This window comes from Glycine soja, chromosome 7 (genome assembly GCF_004193775.1).
Source record: "Glycine soja cultivar W05 chromosome 7, ASM419377v2, whole genome shotgun sequence".
NCBI lineage: Eukaryota > Viridiplantae > Streptophyta > Magnoliopsida > Fabales > Fabaceae > Glycine > Glycine soja.
This window is the reverse complement of record NC_041008.1, coordinates 17,921,420-17,931,737: the sequence shown is the minus strand read 5'-3', so window position 1 is coordinate 17,931,737 and position 10,318 is coordinate 17,921,420. Positions and strand designations below refer to the sequence as shown.

Sequence of the window (10,318 nt, the reverse complement as noted above, 5' to 3'; positions counted from 1 at the left end):
TTGAAGTGTTCACCACTTTTATTGCTTTGCATTCTTGGTTTTTGATTTATGGACAATATTCATCTAGGCCTAACCTAACACACCAAAAGACAATCAAGGAGCTATATCATTTTCTGACTTCTGAGGACGGGTAGAAACAAATCTTTGACCCAATCTTCGGTTATGTCCTCTTCAACTGAATTCCGAGATACTGCTGTAGTGGTTCTCCCTTCTGTTCTGACATGGCAAAGGCTGCTGGTTAAGACAATCTTTGTCGCTAGTTCTTAGCACAGGTTCTTATGTGCAAGAATTGTTCTTGATAGTATGTCACTAGTTCTTAGCATGGGTTCTTAATATTGAGATTTCAAAAAATTTATAACTTATTATCTATAGACATGCATTTCATCATAACTTTAATCAAGAAACTATAATTATATATATTTTTTCTTGAAAATTCATTTCCTCATTTTAAAATTGTCAAATTTTAGTTTTTATTTACCGTGTTTCCTTCTTACTAAGGCTCTTTTATTTGAAAATTATGAAAAAGGAATTTTGAGAATATGCAAAATGTAGTTTATATTTTAGAGTTTTTGTATAAAGTTATTTTTATATGGTTATAGTTATAAAGAAGCTAGTTCATGACAGGAGGATTCGCTTTGGTACATGGAATATAGGCACACTTACTGGAAAATCTATGGAAATAGTGGATGTTATGGTGAGGAGGAAGATCAATTTTATGTGCCTACAAGAAACTAAGTGGACAGGTGAAAAAGCGAAAGAATTAGACAACTCGGGATTTAAGCTGTGGTATACGGGAAAAATCAGATCAAGAAATGGGGTAGGGATTATTGTGGACAAGGAGTGGAAGAAGGATGCCGTAGATGTAAGAAGAGTAGGAGATCGTATCATAGCCTTAAAATTGGTAGTGGGACAGGACACCTTTAATGTTATTAGTGGGTACGCACCTCAGGTTGGGTTAGCAGAACACTTTAAGGTAAAATTTTGGGAGGATCTAGAAGGGGTACTTCAGGATATACCCCAAGGAGAGAAAGTTTTCCTAGGAGGGGATCTCAATGGACATGTAGGTAGCGTGGATAGAGGTTTTGAGGGGGTGCATGGGGGTTTTGGCCTAGGGGAGATGAATGGGGAGGGTAAATCCATCTTGGAGTTTTCGGAGGCTTTGGATCTTTCTATAGCCAATACATGGTTTAAGAAAAGAGAGGAACATCTTATCACTTACAAAAGTGGAGGGACATGTTCTCAGATAGATTTCTTCCTTATCAGGAAGTCTGATAGGAAGTATTGCTTGAACTGTAAAGTTATCCCGGGAGAGAGCTTGACTACCCAACATAGAATTTTGGTTATGGATGTAAGAATTAGAGATAGGGCAAAGAGAAGAAGTCCTATGGTAGCACCAAGGATCAAATGGTGGCACTTGAAGGGTGAGAAACAAGGAATCTTCCAACAAAAGATATGGGAGGGATGGTGTGGACAATCACAAGGAAGTGCAAATGATATGTGGAACAAGACGTCCCAAGAGATTATTAAAGTGGCTAAAGAGACGTTGGGTGAATCTAGAGGTTTTGGACCTAGGGGTAAAGAATCGTGGTGGTGGAATGAAAGTGTTCAGAGCAAAGTTAGAGTAAAAAAGGAGTGTTTCAAGGAGTGGTCTAGGTGTAGAAATTCTGAAACTTGGGATAAGTATAAGATAGCTAGAAATGAAATCAAAAAGGCGGTGAGTGAGGCAAGAGCCCAAGCTTTTGACGGACTATACCAAGCTCTAGGAACCAGGGACGGAGAAAGATCTATATATAGGCTTGCTAAGGGTAGAGAGAGGAAGACTAGAGATTTGGATCACGTAAAGTGTGTTAAGGATGAAAAAGGCAAAGTCTTAGTGCATGAAAAAGATATCAAGGAAAGGTGGAAGGTGTATTTCCACAACTTATTTAATGATGGATATGGATACGACTCTAGCAGTCTAGACACAAGAGAAGAGGACCGGAACTATAAGTATTATCGTCGGATTCAGAAACAGGAAGTAAAGGAAGCGTTGAAAAGAATGAGTAACGGTAAGGCGGTGGGGCCAGACAACATACCTATTGAAGTGTGGAAAACTCTTGGAGATAGAGGTCTTGAGTGGCTCACCAAACTCTTTAATGAAATTATGAGGTCAAAACGCATGCCGGAGGAATGGAGGAGAAGCACGTTAGTGTCAATCTATAAGAACAAGGGGGATATACAAAATTGTGCAAATTATAGGGGAATCAAGCTCATGAGTCATACCATGAAATTATGGGAAAGAGTGATCGAACGGAGATTAAGAAAGGAGACTCAAGTTACTGAGAATCAATTTGGTTTCATGCCGGGAAGGTCGACCATGGAAGCGATTTATTTATTACGGCGGGTGATGGAGCAATATCGCATGGACCAACAAGACTTGCACTTGATTTTTATTGACTTGGAGAAAGCGTATGATAGAGTGTCTAGAGAGATTTTGTGGAAAGCTCTAGAGAAGAAAGGGGTTAGGGTTGCATATATTCGAGCTATTCAAGATATGTATGATAGGGTATCGACTAGTGTTAGGACACAGGGTGGAGAGTCAGACGATTTTCTCATCACAATTGGTTTGCATCAAGGGTCAACCCTTAGCCCCTACCTTTTTACCTTAATTCTGGATGTCCTCACGGAACAAATCCAAGAGATAGCGCCGAGATGCATGCTATTTGCAGATGACATAGTCCTCCTTGGAGAGTCGAGGGAGGAGTTGAATGAGAGGTTGGAAACTTGGAGACGAGCTCTAGAAACACATGGCTTTCGCCTAAGCAGAAGCAAATCGGAGTATATGGAATGTAAGTTCAACAAAAGTAGGAGGGTATCTAACTCAGAGGTGAAAATAGGAGACCATATTATCCCTCAAGTCACACGGTTTAAATATCTTGGGTCTGTAATACAGGATAATGGAGAAATTGAAGGGGATGTGAATCATCGCATTCAAGCAGGATGGATGAAATGGAGAAAAGCATCGGGGGTGTTATGTGATGCAAAGGTACCGATCAAGCTAAAGGGAAAGTTTTATCGGACTGCGGTAAGACCGGCGATTTTGTACGGAACAGAATGTTGGGCGGTCAAGAGCCAACATGAGACTAAAGTAGGTGTAGCGGAGATGAGGATGTTGCGGTGGATGTGTGGTAAGACTCGATAGGATAAAATTAGAAACGGAGCTATTAGAGAGAGGGTTGGAGTAGCGCCTATTGTAGAGAAGATGGTGGAAAATAGACTTAGGTGGTTTTGGCATGTAGAGAGAAGACCGGTAGACTCTGTAGTGAGGAGAGTAGACCAGATGGAGAGAAGGCAAACAATTCGAGGCAGAGGAAGACCCAAAAAGACTATAAGAGATGTTATAAAGAAGGATCTCAAACTTAATGATTTGGATAGAAGTATGATACTTGATAGAACATTATGGCGGAAGTTGATCCATGTAGTCGACCCCACCTAGTGGGATAAGGCGTTGTTGTTGTTGTTGTTGTTGTATAGTTATAAAAAAAAGCATATTTTATTTTAAAAATAGTAATAATGTCAACCTTTTTATATTACATTCAACGTAACTTTTTAAAATAATCATATTTGTTTTTGTAAAAAAGTAAACACAAAATAATAAAAGATATTTAAATTCAAAATGAAATAAATTAACTTCTAATTTCTAAATACTTTTTAAAACATTTTTTTTATAATTATAAATAAAAAACTATCTTGCATAAAATCCCAAAAAAAATAACTTTCTTTTACACATTGTTGTATTTCTTTTTTAAATGTCTACGATCTATATCTACATAAACGAGTACTAGTGAATTAGGAAAATTGCTTCAACTGAAAAAAAAAATCTTCTAAGTCCAATTCTTAAAAGGTTTAATTATATTTTTTATTTTTATTTTTTTGTATTTTGGACTAAATGTTATTCCTATTTTGTCAAAAAAAAATTGAAACTAAAAAAATGTAATTATGTTATAAGTAAAATTTGTAAGTTTCTTAAGATTAAAAATAAAATATATCAAATTAATTTATTAAAAATAAAATTTGCTAAAAATTAAAAAAATTAGGTTAAAAATTAGAATTAACCATTCTTGAAAATGTTTTGAAGAAGCTAACTGAAGGTCTGGAATTAGGTCAGCATTCTGCGGAAGAAGTTGACGACGGCAACGTTCAAGGAGATCAAGAAAACCTCTGAACACTCACAATACCATCCCGTTAATAAAAACAAGTCTCTCTCTTTCTCTCTTCTTCGTTGCCCGGTAATTAAATCTCCCTCTTCTATTCTAAGCGTACCCATGTCTTGATATCTCAAGTTTTTCACTTTGATTCTCACCCTTTTGTATGTGTGCTTGCAAGGTGTTTGATCAAATGTCTAGCTCAATCTTGTTTGTTTTCTCGCGTGTACAAAGTATAAATATCACCCACTACCACTGCCCTCTTCAATTGGAACCTTGCAATTTGGCATTTTCAGAATGCCCAGTTGATGAACATGCTCTATGTTCTTCCAACACTGCAAGGCCTCTATTTGTGCCCATTATTAGATCACATTTCACGGGGTTAACAATCATACAAACTAGTTACGTGTAGAAGCAAGGAAATGTGCACCTCTAAGCTTTAGTACTCTGGAAATTTGAGGCTTGAACAGATATAAATACACAGTAACCGCAGCTTGATCCAACTAGCTAAAACAGAAGAGCCTAGAATGTCCACATACGTCCAATAACTACCCCCCGCCCCTCATCAAAGTCTATACAATTCAAAGCTACCACGCAGAAAATATCACTTAGTCGTGTGCCATTTGCCACAGAGCATATTATTAACCATTTTGCCAACATACCCCTTCATCGTAATCTGAATCTGCTGCATAGACCCAACCGATTTAATTTGAACCAAATCACCATCAGGATGACCATATGCACATAACCCTTAATAAATCACAGTGCTTGAATGCATTCTCCTGGACATTTTATCCACTGTATAAAGGAGTACTTAAAACCTTTCACTTTTGCTGTCATCCACGTCCAAGCCTTGAACATAACAGTATCGAGAATTATATCAGAATTTACCTCAGTATTCCTGCAAACAAGTCCATTTCTATGGCTTCAGAGTAAATTGGTGGCTTGCTTCCATGCTTTTTGTGTGTAAAATTTCTTGTTAATGCTTGATATTTTTTGGAATTTGAAACTGTGCTACAATATTTGCTGGTAGTTTGTAATTTTTTAGTGTGTTTTTCAGGTGTTTGACTTTCAGTTGCCCTTTTCCTATTGTTGTGCAGACGGTTGATGTTTGATATAGAAGTGCACCTAAACACATGGGGACAAGCAGTTTTCTATGGAACTGTACTAAAAAGTTTATCTCAGCCGGGATTGTCACTGTGACTGTGACTGATCTTTTTGTGACAGTTATTCCAGTTCGAGGTGGATCTATGTCTCCCACATTTAATCCTAAAGCCGGTTCTCTGATGGGAGGTGTTTTTGGTATTTTTCTTGCTTAAGGGGTTCACAAGAAAAAATATTTTACAATTTCAGATTTTGTTGTTTGACAATTAATTATACTGCAGATGACTATGTTTTGGTTGAGAAATTTTGCCTTCATAGCTACAAGTTTTCACATGGCGATGTGGTGGTCTTTCGGTAATATTTTTGTCCATCATTTACCTTTTATTGTACTCTTTACTTTAAGAATTAAATTTTCATTTATATGCCGTATCTTCCTTTTTTATATGATGTCTGGAAGATAATTTAGCAGGTGGTTGTAGAGCCTGGTGAACTAGCATGTCTTTGGGTTAGTATTGCATCTCAGTAGAAGTTATTGGCAGTGGATGGTTCATTGTGTGAATATATACTATCTGGCTTATAAACATTAATGAACTCTTGTTATGTAACTTATATTCATTGGTTGGCTCTTGCTCACAACGATGCTTATTTTGCGATCTTGAACCATACTAATAGGATAATTTGTGTTTTATCAGAATTTATAATTGAGACCTAAGATGCTGTTTTTGGAAGTTGTAAACTTGTAATTGACATTTTGAAACTTCTGTAGCTCCCCACAAAATCGCAAGGAGACACACGTAAAGAGAATAGCTGCATTACCTGGTGAATGGTTTGGCACTCATCAGAAGAATGATGTGATTCAGATTCCATTAGGACATTGTTGGGTTGAAGGAGACAACACAGCTTCTAGCCTGGATTCAAATTCATTTGGACCAGTAAGTTGCTATTATCACCAAGTTTCTGGCATGCTTCTCTTATGATATGCAAAATGAAGCAAGAAAAGCAAGTTTCGTGTAAAGGGATGATGCTTAAAATGAGAGTTGGGTGGCAAACTTTTGACATGTTTACCATTTTAGTAGTCTGGTTGGTTCAGGATATAAAATTGAAGTTGTTTATGAGGACTTCTCCCAATCATATTTTAGTATTATATTCTGAGAAAAACCTCAAGATTTCTGCCACAAATGGGCAAAAGATAAATCACGGTTCATAATTACCTGGCAAAACTTGACTAGTTGGACTTCTATTGCTAGAAAAGGAATGAACATTTATTATCCATTTTGTTGTCTTATTTCAAACCAACAGTGACTAGAAGATTTTCTGATTAATTCAGCATCATTAGATTGCATTGCTTATTGTATTCAAGCAAAATGCTGTTTGCTGTTGTTTCACACTACCACATCAACTTACTAATTTACATTCTTCTTGTTTCAACTTGCCTAGTAGCTGTGTCTTTTGGTACATCTAGGCAAACCTTGACACTAGGCTATTAATATATCAGTCAATTACTAAACAATTTTTTAAAAATTATTTTCATGTGCAAAACTTTGGTAGTTAACTGAGCCAAATGAAGTTGTGTAATTCTTGTAGCCGACCTCACTCTGTGGGATAAGGCTTTGTTGTTTTTATTGTTTTAATTTTCATGTGCAGCATCAACTCTTTGCTAAGTTGTTAGGAATGCTACATTTGACAGAAAATATTTACTAATTCGTTGTTGTGGTCTTTGTTTACGCTGTAATGTGGGTAATGGACTGATGGCTAATAATTTTTCTTTTAATTTGGTGTAACCTGGTAAATATATTTGCAGATTCCTTTGGGCATAATTCGGGGAAGGGTTACCCATGTTGTGTGGCCTCCTCAAAGAATAGGAGCTGTCAAGAATACTCCACCACAGTTGGATCGACTACAGGAATAACGCTATATTGTCTTTTTTGTATAGTTGGATCCCAACTCTATTGTTTGGCCTCCTCAAATAATAGGTGTGAAAGAACTACTTCAGAAGTGTTATCTTCTGATATCTGACGTTGTTTCCTTGGATGGGGAAAACCATTCTTTATTTTATTTTTCTCAGTGGAAAGGATAGTTACTTACCTTAGTTACCTATTTGTTGATTGGATTGTTAGTGTAAACCCTGAATCCCTCAAATGCTGGTTACATTGTAAGCGAGCTAAACCTAAAAGGTTACATATAAGATGAATGATATATGATATCTTAAAGCAGAAAAGGTGAAAAAAACTCAGCATAACAGTGTGTAGAAGGATGCTGGTCTGAATGTGATACTAACTCTCTTTTAAGAGATGTGTCAGGATGTGGTAGTTACTACTACCACAATTCTTTTAGCACTCATTCTTACCAGCGTTAATTCTTGAGGTGCTGTAATTTGAGATGAGGATGAGACCTTTGTGAACATCGTAATTATATGATTTTATGATCAATATTTACTATTTTTTTAAAAGTACATTATACACGTGAGAATCAAAGTTTCGGATTCGACTCTTGAAAATACAAAATAAAAACATGATTAGAAGGGAACATCTTAGTAAAGATAGTCCATCAGATTTTTTTGGGGAAAAAATTAATCATATAAAAAATTGGTGGATATTTCGTATTAATATCATGTGAAAAAAAAACTTAATGAAACATTAAATAATTTTAAATTTTTTTATTAAAAAATGATAGACTTGATCTATTTAATAAATTTTTTATCCATAGGAATTGAATTCAATATCAAAAGATTTACAACATTTAGATATCTTATTTAACTAAGTGAGTTATACTTATTTCATAAGAATATATACGTAAACTCTTTTTCTTTTTGTATAATCTTTTTAAATCTATTTTTGGTGGAGTATTATGTAAAAAATGTCAAAAATTATAAAAAAAATATAATTTTTTTGTTTTATTTCAATTTTTCAACAATTATAAATTTAAGGTTTAATTCTAAGTTTAAAACATGGTTAAAAATACAAAAATAAATCAATAATAATAGTAATATTCTAGGTTTAATTCTAAGTTTAAAACATGACCATAAATATGAGTCATGTAAAATTGTAAATGCACAAATCTGACTCTTATTGCTAGATTATAAATTTTAAACTCAATGAATCAACCAAACCAAAACATCACAATAAGCTAGCAATAGAACAGAGAATTGAAAATACAACAGAAATAAATAAATAAATAAAACAGAGAAAGAACATACAACAGAGGAAGAACAATTTGAAGTTATGAAACCCAGAAATGCACCATGCGACTCGAAGAAGGAAAAGGTGCAATGAAGACTTCTATGAGTTCACAGCTGAAATGAACAGTGAAGAGGAACGGTGAAACGAATGATGAAGAAGTGAAGAGGGTGAAGACAGTGTGAAACAGTGAAAACGAACGATGAAGAAGTGAAGAAGTAACGAAGGTGAAGCAGTGAAGAAGGAACAAAGGTGACGAAGAAAGTCAAGGAACGAAGTCTGAATGTTTGATGCGATGTTTTAGGGTTTAGGTAATGTTTGTGTCTTTGTGACTTGTGAGATATTACTTATATATATGATAATTTTATTTTGTATTTTTTTTACTAATAAAATACTATAATAATCCTTATATTTATGTTATACATATTATAAGTTATGAGGGTATATAAGTAAAATTCTATATACGCGGGGATACGAGGACCCTGCGGGTCGGGGAGCATAGTTCCCGTCCCTGTCCCCAAATTAGCTGCGGGTGGTTTTTCATCCCTATCCCCGTCCCCACAGGGAATTTTTCCTCGTCCGCAGGGTCCCGAATGGGACAGTCCATGCAGGATCCCCGAATTGCGGAGAGAATTGTCATGCCTACTTATGGCTATCCTTGCAAAAGCTTTGGTAGCTTCACAAGACGTTTAAACAAGTTAAAAGGAAAGAGAGATAACATGGTGTGTTCACTATGGTGTGATGATTGCGCTGGGAAATTCATGTGATGCTTAAATTTATTTTAGGTTACAATTTAATCTCTTTAAAAGTTGTAAAATGAACTCTAAACCTTAAGTAATGTATTTTACAACATTTTTATTCTTTTTGAAACATTGATCATTTTTAATTTTGGAACATGATTTTCAATAAAAAAAATTATTGACTCATGTGAAACTTATTTCATTAGATTCACTTACAATGATAACTATGAAACACAACTAATGTTGAGATAAAAAAAGATATAAATATGATAAAAATCGAATAAAAATAAGTTTCATAAGTAATTTTTCTGTCAATTTTGGGCTGGGCACACTTTTCGTATAATTTTCATCTTGTTTATGTCTTTTTTATATAAATATTAATTAAGTTTGATATTTTTATGTAGGTGAATATAATGTGATAAATGTCATTTCCTGAATAAATGATAAAAAAGTTATACAAAGATGCTCCAAAATGAAAATGATTAATATTACTTAAGTGGTCATTTTGCAACTTTAATAAGGGACAAAATTGTAACCTCAAATAAAATTAAGGATAATTTAGAATCAATCACTTGTGTAGATGAAGAATAATGAGTGGTGGGTAACTTACGGTACGACAAGTATGAAAGATGTAAATATTGATATTAAAGGTCTCTTGGATCATGATTGCCGCACAGATTATAATTTTCTTAGTCTGGCTAGCCTACCCTATATTAGATAACATGTAAAAAAAATATAATATATCTCGACAAATATATATATATATATATATATATATATATATATATATATATATATATATCCATCAATTAGATACTAAGGCATCTTGTTTCAACACAAACTCTTAACATATTATCCAAAATATCTACTAATAACGATGTTGGTCATAAATACTAATCATCAAAGTTTTTCAAAACATCAAAAGTACATCATCAACGTATCTGTAAGTGAGGGTCGTTTAAATTTCAAAATAAAGGAATTCTCTCTAGATCTATTATTACCCTTATCCCTATAGCTGCATTATATTGGAGTCACAAAAAAAAAATATCCATCAGATGCAATGAAGGTCTACCAAAATGTAACCAAATTCCTGGGTAAGTCAGCAAATCGTAGA

General features: G+C 34.6%; 1 protein-coding gene across 2 annotated transcripts; it reads left to right on the top strand.

Annotated features, from left to right (window-relative positions):
• The first annotated feature begins 4,103 nt into the window (after nucleotides 1-4,103).
• LOC114419051 (mitochondrial inner membrane protease subunit 2-like) lies at nucleotides 4,104-7,506 on the top strand. 2 transcript variants are annotated; one of them, XM_028384646.1, is made up of 5 exons: nucleotides 4,104-4,268; nucleotides 5,245-5,486; nucleotides 5,570-5,642; nucleotides 6,055-6,220; nucleotides 7,090-7,506. In XM_028384646.1, the coding sequence occupies exons 2-5, from the start codon at nucleotides 5,321-5,323 to the stop codon at nucleotides 7,195-7,197; spliced, it is 513 nt and encodes a 170-aa protein (XP_028240447.1). In that variant the 5' UTR covers nucleotides 4,104-4,268; nucleotides 5,245-5,320; the 3' UTR covers nucleotides 7,198-7,506. The 2 variants fall into 2 exon arrangements, with proteins under 2 accessions (XP_028240447.1, XP_028240446.1); XM_028384645.1 differs by having other exon boundaries at nucleotides 4,105-4,268; nucleotides 5,285-5,486.
• The last annotated feature ends 2,812 nt before the right edge of the window (nucleotides 7,507-10,318 follow it).

Excerpts from the sequence above, each read along its gene's own strand:
- LOC114419051 (XM_028384646.1), top strand. The coding sequence starts at position 5,321 with ATGGGGACAAGCAGTTTTCTATGGAACTGTACTAAAAAGTTTATCTCA. Across the intron at positions 5,487-5,569 it reads TCTGATGGGAGGTGTTTTTG|ATGACTATGTTTTGGTTGAG; the intron begins GTATTTTTCTTG and ends ATTATACTGCAG. Across the intron at positions 6,221-7,089 it reads ATTCAAATTCATTTGGACCA|ATTCCTTTGGGCATAATTCG; the intron begins GTAAGTTGCTAT and ends ATATATTTGCAG.